The following is a 14,681-nucleotide window of genomic DNA, read 5'->3' as shown; positions in this document are numbered from 1 at the left end:
TATTTCTTAAAACCAGGAACACTTTCTTTAATATATTATATATCATTTATTTAATTCCAGACTTGTGTAAATACTATTAATTTAAATAATTTAACTTGCAATATTTATATACAAAAATTAAAATAAATAATTTTAAGCAAACCAACATGAAAATCTTATATAACTATTATATAATAGCTTAGATACCGTGAAAAGTATCAATAGTAAATATTTAGTTTGATACTATAATTGCATTATTTGAGTATCTGCAATTAAATTAAATTACATGGATTTAGGCTTAGAACTTTTTATCAAAAAATGAATAAAACCCACTTTCTATATCTATTCTCTATATATTAAACTAAAAATTATTAGTCATCAACTTCTACTAAATAATGATAGTGTTTTAAAAGTCAAGTCACTTCATGGAAAGAGCCCATGCTGGCCTTGTAATTGTAATGTATAACTGAACGTCCTTTTCCATTATGGTTACTCTATGAGCATGTTGGGCAAGCAGCTGAGAATCGGACAATGTCCTGATTAAAACTGCTTCGGCAGCCTCCTAGAGAGCCTGAAGAGCCTGGCCCTAGAAACGGATTTCAGCACTACCATAATCCTGAGCAACAGCACGGACAAGTCTTGCAAAAGGATTACGAGGGATGACACAATTGGTATCTTTTTGCATCCGCCTAATTTCACGATCGGCAACTACGCCCTATCTGGAGCGACGGTGAGCTTTCACGGTCTTGTCAGAGACTGACTTGCGGGCAATTACCTTTTTGGCAACTATTGTCTTACGAGGTGCCTTGATGCCTTTGCGAGCGCCTGAGCGTGATATAGTATTTTTAACTCTAGCCATATATTCTAGTGAAACGGAATTTCGCTTCGCGGAAAGGGATAGTATCATGAAATAAAGTATATAATAATTATTAATTTTTAATTAGTGCAGAACTAAAGTTAATTATTTGATTTTTTAACTATTCATTTAGTTCTACAAAAAAGGTTGTTAATATAAAATTTTATTATATAAATATAATTAGATCATGAATTTAACAGATAATCAACAGTATTTTTGAATTTTAATTAATTTTCATTGATAATTTTTAAAGAATATTTCACAAAATGAAATATATTTAATATATAATAAGAGAAATATGTTAGAATTATACTTATTAGTTATGAAAAAAAATATAAATAAGAAATTGCGACTTATAAAGTATTTTTAAGCATTTGTAACTCATAAGGATATTATAAAATCATAAGATTAACTAAATACTCACTAGAACCCTCCAGCCAGGTTTAAAAATAGAAATTCTGCAACTACAGATATTAGATATACCCCTTTGCAACTCCTTAAATGAAAATTTATGAAAATAAAAATAGCAGGCAACAGAAAACCAAAAATGCCACTTCGCAATTTTATAGGATCATAATACACGTTACTATTTTTAATATAATGATATTATCTTTCTTAAAGTAAACTAATATTGTACTTATTAATACGTTATATTATAAGAACAAAGAGTGCATTAAGAATCAAACTGGAAATTTGATCCTTAATAAAGAAACTTAACAGATTAATTAAGATAAATAACATTCCTCTGTTTTTACTTAAAAATGTACATAACTTAACATTCTATGGTTTCTATTCGAAACAATCTACAAATGCATCAGTAATACTTCTAAATCCATTTTACATAAGCTCTTCTTGATTTAAAATTTTGTAATCGCCACTTTTTGGTCGTAAAATACCTTTAACTTAATGATTTAACATAGAATCTTCAACAATAGGGGTGCTAGTTGGAGAATAGTTTCCTTTATTTGACAGTGGTAAAGCAAAAGAACACTAGTTAGAAAATTAGGATTTATTAGTTGTTGGAGTTGGATGATAGAAATTTAAAGGTTGATAATATACCATTGAAGCTATTCCAGTAATCGTTTCAAGAGCAGATAATAAAGTTTAAACAGTTTATGATTTTTTAGAAGTGTATTGAATAGAAAACGAGGAATTATTAGAAATATCTGTTGTAAGAGAATATGAAGATGAGGAAGAGGAAGAAATATTAGTCAAATTGAAATTTCCAGTATTTTCTTCAAAATTAGTTGTAGATTTGTTAATATTGTATCCGTTTTCACATTATTATTAGAGTGTTATTTCACTAGTTGACCATTAATTTTGTTTCACCATTGATGGAGAAGTGGACTGAAAAAAATTTGAACTTTCATCTGTCTCTTATTTATCTTAAAGAAAAGCTGATGTTCCTAATGGTGATTTTACGTAAGAGTTTCGCCTAACAAAATTTACTTTGAACCCTAACGATTACTTTTTATGCTATAGTTTAAGCAAACTACCATGAATTATAAATTATCTAATCGTAAATTAGGATTTCTTCATACGAAAGGTACTCTTTTTAATATTTTTGACAACAAAAATCATATTATGAATATAATTACGTCCAGACTCTACTTTATTATATGCATAATCTCTATCTTGAAAATTTTATTAATACTTTAATATCCATTATGTAATTGTAAGATCAGAATATAAAAGATCTTTAATAGATTCTAATACCTATTAAGATGTATCTTTCCAATCAAAAACTTCAAGAATGCCATTACATTCTCTAAGTTTTTCATAATTTAATCCGTAACTTGGTACTTCACACCCGCTGATAATTTCAAACAATACTATGCCTAGACTAAAGCAGTCACATTAAAATGATGGTATGCCAGTGCTTAAAAATTATTATTATAGATATCTAGAATCTCCACATACAGAGTCTGGTTTAAAAGGTGAACTTTAAGATATTCCAAAATCTATTAACTAAAATATACAGAAATTAATAATATCTTCAAAATTTTGGCAATAAAGTTTAGAGAATGGATCATTAAATGACTATAAAGGCTTTGATTATTCTTAAAATTTAACTCTTTAAATAGGTTCAGGAGATAACATTACATTAGAAATAAGATGTCCTAATGGATTCTCAAAATTAATTAAAGGAGATTATTTTGGAATTGGCTCAGGTGATATTATCGATCTTTTTGAAGATAACTATGAGATTGCAAGATAATTATAATTAACACCCTCAGGTGTAATATTTTCCTATCTATCTTGTTATGTACTTGAAAATTAAAGCTAAGGTTTATCTTTAAATGATTTAATAAGTATATTTGACGGCTTTATATCTAAATGTGCAATATTTTAAGTATGAGATGTTTAAATAGCGAGGGATATATCTTAAGCTACAATCCAAAATAAGTCTTATGGTATTTTGTGATATACAGATAGAAGCTCTTCAAAATCCAAAGTTCCAGCTTCAGTAATTATAAACAATGCATTATCTTCTGTAAATGCGTCTATTACAAGTGGGATTGTTGGGGATAAAATTTATGATGTATTACACGCTACTTAGATTTATGTTTTTATATGGGTCAAAACACGCTTGATAACAACATTAGTTAAGTTTTTAGTTTGGGCCAAATAGGTTACTCCCTACGACCCTGCAGAAATATTTGATAAGATCTTATAAGTTTCAAAGAGGCCTTTATTTTCTATGGGCGGAGTCAACAGTTTATTATTTTGTACATATACTAGTGACGGTATTGTATTTAAATATGATATTTAAGGAGTTTTAGGTCTGAGTGAACGTGTTAATGATTGAAGTTGCCCTTACTTTTATGGAATAAAATATGACATTTTTGAATTCGGAGTGGAGAATTAATAAAGTACATATTTATTAATTAATTCATATTATAAATAAAAACTAGCTATAAATATTCATTCTTAGAAAAACCGGGCGAACAAGCTTTGTTATGCTAGTTCTTAGTTCGTAACCTTCATCCACTCCCGTATAGATCCCTTAACAGATTCGATAGAGTTGAATGCGAGCAGTTCTATCTGCTCCTAATACTCTGATTTTTGATCATGGTGAAAAGACGTGTACCCGCACTATTTCTTCTGTTACTAGCTTCTAAACTGCCTGTAATTTTAAAACGGATACTCCTAGTACTCCTGCTTGGATCGAAAAATTGGCTTTGGTGATTTTTTGTTTAAAATTGGATCTAGCCCTATAACCTTAATTCGCACCTGTGGCTTATCCCTGAGCTTCTTTATATCACACAGTTTATGCTCCTACCCCCGTTAGTTGACCTCCACGGGTTCAGCGCTGATTTCTTGCACATTGTACTCAAAATTGGTCAGGAAAGTCATTTTCCACAATACCAAATTAATATAATACAAATTCATCTCAGTTTTGCCATTTTCGCTTTCACCAGCTAAACCCTCTCTTGAAACTGCTCAGAAGGCTCAATTTTCTGCCAGAGGCACTGACTGGCCGCGATAGCGTTGTCCAGCTCCCCATCCACGCTAGCAGCTGAAAACCCACCTCCCAATATCAACTTGTTGTCGTTCACGAAGCAGTTCTTCAGGATGTGCGCCCACTCCTCTCCACGGAAACGGACCGTCTCGCCGCCGATCTTCATTTTGTCCAAATTCTGATTTACTTGAAGCAGGACCTTGAAGCCCAACGCCAGCGCTTTTTAGACGTTCTGGGAGGCGTGAAACTGCAGAATATCATCGTCTTCGGCAAACTCGAGCTGCTCCTCGTACTTGATGATCATCGGCTGCTGCTTGTCCTTGTAGGACTGCCGGACGGCCCTGGTGACGTTCTGGACGAACTTGCCGTACAAAACGCTGTAGGAGACGTCCTGCTCGGCGACGAATTTCTGGATTTCTGCGTCGGCGCGAAACTCGTCCAAATTGACAGTTTTCCCGCTCAGATGCACAATGTTCTTACCGGGCCAAACGCTCATCAAATTCTCGTAGAAAATTCCGACGATCAAGTTTACGGACGATTCATTTAAGATTTGAATTGAATTTTGAATTTTCATTCCTTTTTCTAATAAACTGCAAAAACCCGGATTTTGGAATTCCAGGCTCACGAAAACGCCGATTTTGAGGGCAAATTCGTATATTTCAGCGAAGTCGCGCGGGGCGTAAAAGCGGCCCGGGAACGCCGTTTTGATTAGCGTATTTTGCGGCGAAAACTCGTTCTTTAGCGGCGTCGAAACGTCGGAACTCACGACCAGTTGGATCATATTAAAACTTAAAAATGCGAGTTTCGTTATATCAGTTTTCAAAGAATTTAAATTCCGAAAGTTGTCTGCGACGTTCAGCTGGAAGAATCTGATGTTGGAAGTCGAGAAATCGTGCGTTTTTGAGACGTTGAAAAAGCCGTTTTCCGTGTACTTGAAAACTGTGAAAAGGGCCCGAGAGAGGCCGAAAACATTGCAGGCTTCGATTTCGATCGATGTTGTGAGCGTGCTGATCGTGTAGGACTCGTTCAGCGTCGTGGGGTCCGGGGATTCATTTTTCTGGGTCAGATTTATGTTGATTTGGACCTTTTCTGAGGTAGCGTCAGTGTCGAATTGTTTTTAGAAGAAATTCAGTGTTTCTTGCATATCTGACTGACAGGAGGACAGATCGTAGTACTGGCAACGAAATTTGACTGATTCCAGCCTAAGGGGAGGTTGTGAAGAAAAACTGACCTCCTGTGGTATCGGGATCAGGGCCAGTATTAGGAACATTTTTTGATATGGAGTGGTAAAGACAATATTAATGTATAATACTCATAAAATCACTGAATGGAAAGGTGGCTGTTATAGGGAGTAGAAAGTGGCGGAAAAGATTCTTTTCGCTTATATATTCTTCTGTAGTTGATGAATACGATTACTCCTAGGATGATGCCTAGGACGAGGATTAAGCAGCAAACTGTTAGGGTAGCAATATCCGGTAGCATTTTCTAGAAGTGAAAATGTGTATTAGCAATTGTTAATAGTCTTCAAATTACTGCAAAATGAAACATATACAAAATTGTGGAAATTTATTTGATTTACACGGTTTAAAGTATACGTGGATGGCGAAAGGAAACTTTCGTAATATATATTATTATATAATAATAAATAATTTTAAAATATAAAAATGTTAGATTTAGTAGTGTGATATAATTTGAGTTAGCAATATTATTTAATTAAAAATTAGTTGGTAATATTAGTAATTACTTAGGTATTTGTAGTAATTGGTTTGAATAATATAGTAATAACTCTATTAATTCAGTTGAGTACTCTATAATGTAAAAGATAAACGTTGTAGTTTCACTTTTGCTATAAGTAATATACTAATAATATAAACTTATCGACAACATATGATGAGACTTTTATATTATATTTAGTTAAAATCTTATTATAATATATTATTGAGTGTTTTTTCTAAGACTGCATTTTTAACAGTACTACTAATATAGTTACCAAACAAACTTGACTGATATATGGCAACTAAATTTATTCTAGATATACTCTTAATAATATTTTATAGTTATTTTATAAGGTAAATATGTAGTTAAGATTATTTGCATAAAATATTTTGTTTAGATGTAATAAAAAGGAATAATTTTGTATAAGTGAATAAAAGTTATTATAATTGAAAATAATTTTTTGATAATTATCAATACCACTAATTCTGATATTTAATTTCATAGTTTAAAAATAAATTTATATTACTGTATAAAAATTTTAGAGTTTAATCTAATTTTAATACTAATTAAACAGTATGTAGTAACATTAAATAATATTATCCGTAATAAAATTTATTATTATCGAAAAACTAAATCTTTTATTGTTCAAAGATACTTTGCAATAAATTATTAAATAATAATTTGAGATGTTTTTACTTAATAATCTAGAATAATAGTTTAATTAACTGGAACATGAAATATTAATTATGTATTTTGTAAATATAAAAAGATATGAGAAAATATACTCTATAAATAAAATGATTATAATTTAATATACTAAAGTATAAAATATGAATTAAAAGATTTTAAAAATCTAATATATATTTAGTCTAAAAATATGAACTATTTATAATGGGAGGGAACTAGTCTTATGTTAATAAAGTTTACTGCCAATTAAACAATCTTAATAAATCATATTTAGCAGAATATACAAGACAAAAACGAATATAGAGAAATTTAAATAGAATTCAGGAATAATCTACTAATGTTAATAACACCGGTTCTTTTTTACTTCATTAATAATCTAATGATGTATTAAATGAGAAAAAAATAACGATATAAAGACTCTACTTAATTAAAGAAACCAATCGACAATCTTTCCTCACTGGAGAACGACAATTTAATAGACCAAGAATGTCCCGAATCATTTTCTATAGAGTGAAACTTAGTAAATTATCATAATTACACATTTAACGTATATAATAAAATTCTTTATATATAAATAAATTAATGATTTTATTAATTGTGCATCATATAAGCAGGATTTAGCTCATTTTCTTTTACAAATATTATTTAAGCAATAATATATAATATTATGTCTCTAATATAAATGTTAATACCAGGTTAAAAACTTTAATTAAATATTGGTTTTTCGTCAGATTACATTTATCACTATTCTATTTTACGTATTTTTATTATATTATTTATACCAAAGCAGTAAATTGTCATTGTTATAGTAACAAAATAACTAAATTTAGCATCGTAAATTAAATATGCATATACTTGTTCATATAATTTTTCATATTAATGTACAGTGTTAGGGTCTTGAGTATTCATGAATGCAAAGTTTTGAATTTTAGAGTAATAGCATTAACTAATAATATTTTCATAACTTGGGTTGCTAGTTTCTTTCATTATAATTATTGAATATTTTAATTAATACTACAACTATCTATAAAATGAACAAGCCTTTAAGCTAGTTTTTCCTATTTAGGGCAAGGTCGCTGACAGTAATCGTGGTAGCATAACTGATTCTGCCACTTCTCATGGCGATAGGCCTTTCGGGCATGATATTTCTCATCTCTAACAGTCTGTTTACTTCCAACTCAGTAAACATCGACATACCGACCTTGCCGAAACTTCCATAAAACGAAGATTTCGTTTATCTGTCAGCCTCTCCGAACACTGAGCTAACAAGAGATTTGCTGGACTTCGTTCTAGCGAAAAATGGCCTTAAGGGCCACCGAACGAGATTCTTCGAGTCTCCAGAGGAGGCAAATAGCTACTTCGCCAAGAAGAACCTTTTTACTAACCAAAGTTTTGATGTAGAATTTGCTAGGTAGGTATTCTGCGATGATGTATTGCAGGTAGCGGATACATGCAATTCCACATTTTTAGATACTTTCTAGGACGATCTGCATAATAGGTATCCATAATATTCAGGTCCGCTCCTGAATGACGAAATATTCATTCATATTAACATTCTACAGTCAGAGGAAATGATTTAGAACATGCCGCTCAACCTTACGGTCGAGGTGGTTGTGAACAATTCGTTTTTAGAAAAATTACTGGTAGAATAGCCTGATCCATTGTTTTAGTAATTCACATTTGGTTGGAAGAAAGCATTTTGGACAGGTTACGGAATAGCTCTTTAGACGTAAATCGATTAGTATTTAGTAGATTATTTCGCAAAAGTAGACTATCATATTAGTCATAACTTTCTAGAGCCATTGAGACATCGCGTTGATGATGTGATGAATATCAACCTTCTTTTTAGCATCGCTAACTCGCTTTCGCTTACTGTTATCATTCTTATGGCAGCTTTCATCGCAACGCAGAACAGAGATAATATCCATGTGGTTCTTAAGCGGTTAGGAGTGCTCCATCATTCTTTCTATACTACTGCTATGGTTTTCACTTTTGTCCCAACCTTGGTATCCACTGAAACCTTCTTCGTCTTTGGCCACTATGTCGGTATATTGCCTTTCTCCGGTATTACTGTTGGTTTCTGCATGGTGGCGGCTCTGGCATCTGCTTTAATTATCTCGGTTGGTGTAAATTTTATATCCGTGATTTTTGGCAGCTAGCGCACGCGTGTAATTATTTTTGTGTGTATAATGTGTCTTGCGATGATCTTACTGCCCATAGTTTTCCACTAGGCTTTATTTTTCTCAACAACATTCTTCGATCCGTCCATGCTTCCTTAGGCTATTACCTGGACAGTTACCTTTCTAGTTCCGATTTTTGGAGTAGTCATGGTGTATGACTCCATGTATTTTGCGCTAAGCAAGGATATAAAGAGCTAGTTTGTGAGTAGCTATTCCTGGAAACCCTAAGAAACGCTTGTTTCATTGAACTTCCTTACATCATAAGGCACTAAGTAATTCTTATGCATTCTCCAGAACATAGACGCTGGACATATATGCAAATATCAGCATGTTACCTACTGGCATCTCTACCTAGTGCTGGGATTCTCTGCTGCTTTCTTTTTCCTTTTTATTATCTACCTCGCCCATGTAATTCCTGAAAAGGGTTTCTATGGTCTGCATCCACTTTTCTTCTTGAAAAAGGACCTATGGCAATGGCGGAGGCTGGTGCCAGATTCTAACCATGTTAATCTGTAGAATATTTCTGTTACTTATACAGGAAAGTGGAAAATCTGGCGTCGTAGTAAAATAGTTGGCCTTGCTAACTGTAGTTTTTCGCTGCTAGAGGGATCCTCGGCAGTCATTGGCGAAACTTCCGCAGGAAAGTCAACCCTACTTGGGGCGATCGCCGGTGATGTTCAGTTGGACAGGTAGGCTTCTTGCAGCTCAACTGTTTTTGGAACATTCGACCTCACAAACTCGATTCATGCTTACTTGGTAAAGCCCTTTACCGGCTACTGCCCCTAAGACTTTAGCAACGTCTTCCTGGATATGTCGGTGTTGAATAATGTAGCGTTTTCCTTCAGCCTCAGACAATACCGTACTGGTGCTAAGATATCAATCGCCGAGTAGAGCGCTATCATCCAGGACCTTCTCGCGACTATAGGGCTAGATTCGCCGTCCGTTCAACGAAGAACCGCCAAGAGGCTCAGTGGCGGTATGCTGAGAAGACTCGCCTGCTGTAACGCCATCGTTGGCTCAAACAACCTCGTCATGTTCGACGAAATTTCGGCTGGGGTGGACCCAATATTGAAACGAAAAATCTGGGAGATTGTTCGCAAGATCGAATGCTCGGTAGTTTTGACTACACACGACATGACGGAGGTTGAGGAGATTGCGTAGAAAATCAACTTCATAGACCGCGGGGCGATATTCTAGCATAACCAGACGCTACCCCAGGTGCGGTAAATGTTTTAGGGCTACTCACTTACCTTCAACTTCGAGTCCGAGAACTTCACTGAAGAAAAACTACGCGAGCTCTTTCCGTATGAATTTACTGTTATTGGTATTCGTCGACATTCTGTACAACTTGAGTTCAACGAAATATCCCAGTAGGTGCTTTTAGAGCTCCACTTATTATTAGAAACCCTAGAGCATGATAAAATAGTGTCTACTTATACCCTATAGAAATTTAAACTTTAAGATACTTATGTTAAGCTGTAAATGGAACTGTAAAAATAGGAGACTATAAAGTAACGAAAAACTTCGCGTGGTTACATAAATAATAAATTTATGGCTTTAGTATAGAACATGTTTAGACTTGAATTTTTCTCTGGACAAACATCGTTCATATATGCATTATTACTTTTGATGTCATTTATTGTTTTATTTCTTGGAGTGGCATATATATTACTTGTTAAGATGATAGGGCTCACCGGAGATGGAAATATTACAGTGCATTATCATAATACGAAATAATATTTATTTAATTAGTGCTATTTATAATGTTATAAGCATTATGGAAATAATTAAAATCTTATTAAAAATGTACTTAATTAATGTTTGTAAGAAAGGCCGAAAGAATTATTTACCTTTAATATACTAGAACGCCCATATTGTATTTAATATGCGACATTTTTGGGACTTGATTATTATTCTCGATCTACTACTTCATTAGGTGACTATAGATAATCTCATTAGGATATGGTATTTAACTATTTAGTAGTTGATCCTCTCAAGCGTAATGATTTGCTTCCATAAATTTCAAAGTAAACATAAAATAAACTTTTAGATCAATCTTTCTAATTAGAAGATTTTGACTATGATAAGTTGTACGAAAATAGTAAAGTCGTAAACCCGTTAAAATATCCTGATTTAGCTCCTCTTTAATAGCTGGTTATAGGCAATCATTATATTAGAAATGAGACCGGATGCTATAATTTAGAATATTGTAAGTAAACTTGTATTAACATGGATATTTAATTTTTAAAATGTGCGGAATAGCCTAAATAGATATAATGTATATAATAATGTATTCAAGAGTTTAAATGTGATTATTAATCAAAATTTGTTATAAGAAATTAAAATATCAATGTATTTAATACTTCCGCTTAAGCAATTTATCATTATAATATGATAGGTAAAAATTCTCATATAAAGTTTAATGGAAATAATACACTACCTACTACAGATATATTAAACTAGTTATACAATAATCTTTACTCATCTGGTATAGTAGAATTCAATAAATAAAATAGTAAGTATGTTAATATTAAAATATCACTACCACTGCCATTAAATATGTTTGGCTACAATGTAAATACGTTATTAGTTTAACTAGCAGACAAGTTATAGTATAAATGTGATGGATTATATATTAACGAGACATATGTAGTATATATAGGAGCCAGAGGGATAGAAAGATACATATTGATAGATGATACTACTGTGAGACTACCATGTAATCCTCCGGTTGTATTTTATGATATAGGAAATAATATGTTAACTCAACAAACCTCCGCATTATTTAGAAAGTATCTTTTTGCCAATTCAATCGATTATTCTCCTTGGAACTTCACTTATTCTATATAGTAGAGCGAGATGCCAGGTTTTTCGAATGTAAGCATTTAGCCGAATATGGAGATAAATAATTCTAATGAGATTACAAATTTAATAACAATAGTAGTTTTACTGATAGGAGGCTTTTTACCTCTATTTTTTACAGGCCAGCTTGCGGGTATGGATTGCGATAATGCAGTCAACAAACTTTTCCACTTTCACAATGTGAAGATGACGCTATTGTTTCTTGCCCATTCGACATTTTACACCATTGTTGCTTTGATAATGGCATTGGCTACGCTTCTGATTATTGCGATCATATGCTATCCTATTTTAGCAAATCTACCCAATCCGGGATTTGTAGTAGGCCTGTATATTATGCAGGCTCTAGTGTGTGTCCCAACTGGTATTTTGATGGGAAAGATTCTGAACTCCGGAAAGTATGCGGCGGTGGTATCGTTATTAATTACTATCTTTGCTGTCGTATTCTAGATAATGACAATAGCATCGGATTCATTTGCCCAGATAATCTCTATTGTGATACCGGCATATGGTTTCTGCTACATTATATCCTTGGTAATACATCATCAAGTGGTGTAATAGAAATTATATGTAACGATTTTTATCTCATACTTTTTGTAGTTCTTTGTATTTTTCCTTGTCGCATAGAAAAACAGAATTATGTTCATCATAAAAGTGATCCTAAAATTTAAAAAGACTAGGTCTGAGCTTGCTCTTCTAGATACGCATGTGACCGAGTATTATGGCGACGCTAACTTCTTCGACGTATAAAATGTTACGCATTAGTATGAAAGATCCTAATTTGCGCTTAAGGACGTGTCTTTTTCAGTGAAAGAGAACTGCGTGTTTGGGCTTCTGGGTTCGAACGGGTCGGGGAAGAGCACCCTTATGCACTCCTTCGCGGGAATCATATAGATTGATCAAGGTGCAGCGGTAATTGGCCCATATGACCTTTATAAAACATACCACAAGTACAAGAGCTTCACCATGGTGCCGCAGCACGATATATTTTATGAAAGTCTCACCATTTCCTAAATTGTGCAGCTATTCTCCATTTTCAACGAAACCAGCCAAGTGGATCAAATTTTGGAGCTACTGGACCTGAGCGCTATCAGGAATGCTCTGATTTCCTCGCTTTCTGGAGGAATTCGTCGAAAGCTATCTCTCGCAATCGCTCTGACCAGCAAGGCAAATATAATCGCATTGGACGAGCCCTCGACAGGTTTGGGTGCGCTTACTAAATAGGTAATTCAGGTTGCCACCTAGAAGCTGATTCATCTAGGTAAAACCGTTATCATCACTACGCACGACCTGAGCGAGGTGGCTTAACTGGTCGACGATGTTGTTTTGCTGAAAGACGGTCGCATTAACTACTGCGGCAGTGTGGACAACATGCGGGAGAAAAATTGCTTCCAGGTGCAAATTTCTGTGAAGCGTGATGAATTTAGGCTCAAATTTGCGTAATACACTAGAGGCGAGAGGGGCGATTACTTCGTCCTATTTGGGCTGAAGATGAGCCGGGTGGTATAGTGGGCGATTGACAACGAAGTAGCATCGGAAAGCTATGATGTATGCGAGATAGACTTGGAGGAGGACTTCATGCGCTTGATCGGGGAATGAAAAATGTTTTAGCGGAGTTGGTGGCATGGGAAGCTACATACGCCAAACTAATTACCTTCTGCTATCAAAAGTATAAATTTATCGATAACACTAAATTTTAGAGGACTTCCGGTACCAGAGAGTGAAAACTACGCATAAAATTACTGATATATATTTCTTATGTAGCAGTGCCATAATAAATGAAATATTATACAATATTACATTAGACTTGAACAATCTCATCAAATTTATCCGCCATGAATTGAAACAACTAGACTAATCATATTTACCTATTCACCACATATGCAAGGCCCAAATATTAATTATTACTAGAAATATCAGTATAAAACAAGTTAAACAATTCATCTAGCTTTATTACCTAATATTAGACTAGATACTTACCTTATTTAGCCATAATCGTCATATTTTGTACTCATAATATAATTCTATTATTTGAATCTCATTTTTAATTTACAGTCTATTATATCGAATAATTTATTTTGTATTGTGAATTGTAATATATTCATTTTTATACAGTCTACCGTGTTAATCCTTATTTTTGCAATGACGCAGCTGGAGGACTTCAGCATGCTCGTCCTCAACGCATTTAAGTACCTCCGATCCGAGCTAAAATCGCACAAATTCTACATTTACGACGATCTAGATATTTTCGACAGGGAGGTCAAGGAAAAGTCAATTCTGCCGTACATCCGGACTTTCATCGACACGACCGAAGTCTACATCTTAAAGCACGCCAAACAGCTCAAAGCGATGACAAACGAAGTCGATGCACTCAAAGGACGTCTGCACACCGTAAAGGAGCTCGAAATCAAGGTGCAGATGCAGGCCAAGGAGCAGTCGAATAAGCGGCAGGAAATCGAGTTCCTGAAGGCCACGATCAGCCAGATCAAGAAAAACAGCGTCCAGGGCGCCGCGCAAATCGACTTCAAGTAGATCAAAATCGAGCCCACGGACGTGCAGGAGCTGAAGGACGAGGTCCAGGAGCTCACGGAGGCGCTTGTCGTCGCGCGGAACGAGTACGACGAGCTGTACACGGAGTGTGTGACGCTCAAGAACAAACTGATGGTCAAAACCGTCAGCCTCGGCATTTAGGCACAGGAGCAGAAAACTACGCGGAACGTCGTACAGGTCACACGCCAGAGCCGCAACAGCCTCCTGGCCGGCCTCGGCACGAGCAGCCTGCGAAATCTACAGGAGCTGAGTGTACGGTCGCCCGGACAGGACAAATCGCGCGATTTGAAGAAGTTTTTGGGCAAAGAAGGCAAAAATGAATGGGAGTGAAAATTATAAGTGATCTAACGATGGAATGGAAAATCGACTTTTAAATGAAATTATTCATTAC

At 34.3% G+C, this 14,681-nt stretch overlaps 8 protein-coding genes across 8 annotated transcripts; 4 read left to right on the top strand and 4 right to left on the bottom strand. All coding sequences in view use genetic code 6, as the record gives it.

Moving 5' to 3' along the window:
* Positions 1–397: 397 nt before the first annotated feature.
* On the bottom strand, positions 398–838 carry SS50377_26034 (histone H3; the record flags this gene model as incomplete). The annotated part of the gene is made up of 1 exon (XM_067909855.1): positions 398–838. The coding sequence occupies one exon, from the start codon at positions 836–838 to the stop codon at positions 398–400; it is 441 nt and encodes a 146-aa protein (XP_067762611.1).
* A 417-nt stretch (positions 839–1,255) lies between these two features.
* SS50377_26033 (Kinase, WEE) lies at positions 1,256–3,679 on the bottom strand (the record flags this gene model as incomplete). Its single annotated transcript, XM_067909854.1, has 1 exon — positions 1,256–3,679. The coding sequence occupies one exon, from the start codon at positions 3,677–3,679 to the stop codon at positions 1,256–1,258; it is 2,424 nt and encodes an 807-aa protein (XP_067762610.1).
* Positions 3,680–3,760: 81 nt separating this feature from the next.
* On the bottom strand, positions 3,761–4,192 carry SS50377_26032 (uncharacterized protein; the record flags this gene model as incomplete). Its single annotated transcript, XM_067909853.1, has 1 exon — positions 3,761–4,192. One exon carries the CDS (start codon positions 4,190–4,192, stop codon positions 3,761–3,763), a length of 432 nt encoding a protein of 143 aa, XP_067762609.1.
* Positions 4,193–4,224: 32 nt separating this feature from the next.
* SS50377_26031 (Beta-N-acetylhexosaminidase) lies at positions 4,225–5,568 on the bottom strand (the record flags this gene model as incomplete). Its single annotated transcript, XM_067909852.1, has 1 exon — positions 4,225–5,568. One exon carries the CDS (start codon positions 5,566–5,568, stop codon positions 4,225–4,227), a length of 1,344 nt encoding a protein of 447 aa, XP_067762608.1.
* A 57-nt stretch (positions 5,569–5,625) lies between these two features.
* SS50377_26030 (uncharacterized protein) lies at positions 5,626–5,793 on the top strand (the record flags this gene model as incomplete). The annotated part of the gene is made up of 1 exon (XM_067909851.1): positions 5,626–5,793. One exon carries the CDS (start codon positions 5,626–5,628, stop codon positions 5,791–5,793), a length of 168 nt encoding a protein of 55 aa, XP_067762607.1.
* Positions 5,794–6,891: 1,098 nt separating this feature from the next.
* On the top strand, positions 6,892–7,215 carry SS50377_26029 (uncharacterized protein; the record flags this gene model as incomplete). Its single annotated transcript, XM_067909850.1, has 1 exon — positions 6,892–7,215. The coding sequence occupies one exon, from the start codon at positions 6,892–6,894 to the stop codon at positions 7,213–7,215; it is 324 nt and encodes a 107-aa protein (XP_067762606.1).
* Positions 7,216–7,732: 517 nt separating this feature from the next.
* On the top strand, positions 7,733–13,339 carry SS50377_26028 (ABC transporter family protein; the record flags this gene model as incomplete). The annotated part of the gene is made up of 1 exon (XM_067909849.1): positions 7,733–13,339. One exon carries the CDS (start codon positions 7,733–7,735, stop codon positions 13,337–13,339), a length of 5,607 nt encoding a protein of 1,868 aa, XP_067762605.1.
* Positions 13,340–13,621: 282 nt separating this feature from the next.
* SS50377_26027 (uncharacterized protein) lies at positions 13,622–14,620 on the top strand (the record flags this gene model as incomplete). Its single annotated transcript, XM_067909848.1, has 1 exon — positions 13,622–14,620. One exon carries the CDS (start codon positions 13,622–13,624, stop codon positions 14,618–14,620), a length of 999 nt encoding a protein of 332 aa, XP_067762604.1.
* Positions 14,621–14,681: the final 61 nt, after the last annotated feature.

The sequence above is a fragment of the Spironucleus salmonicida genome, chromosome 6 (genome assembly GCF_000497125.1).
Source record: "Spironucleus salmonicida strain ATCC 50377 chromosome 6, whole genome shotgun sequence".
In the NCBI taxonomy this organism is placed as follows: domain Eukaryota; phylum Fornicata; order Diplomonadida; family Hexamitidae; genus Spironucleus; species Spironucleus salmonicida.
This window is presented reverse-complemented; position numbering and strand designations above follow the sequence as displayed.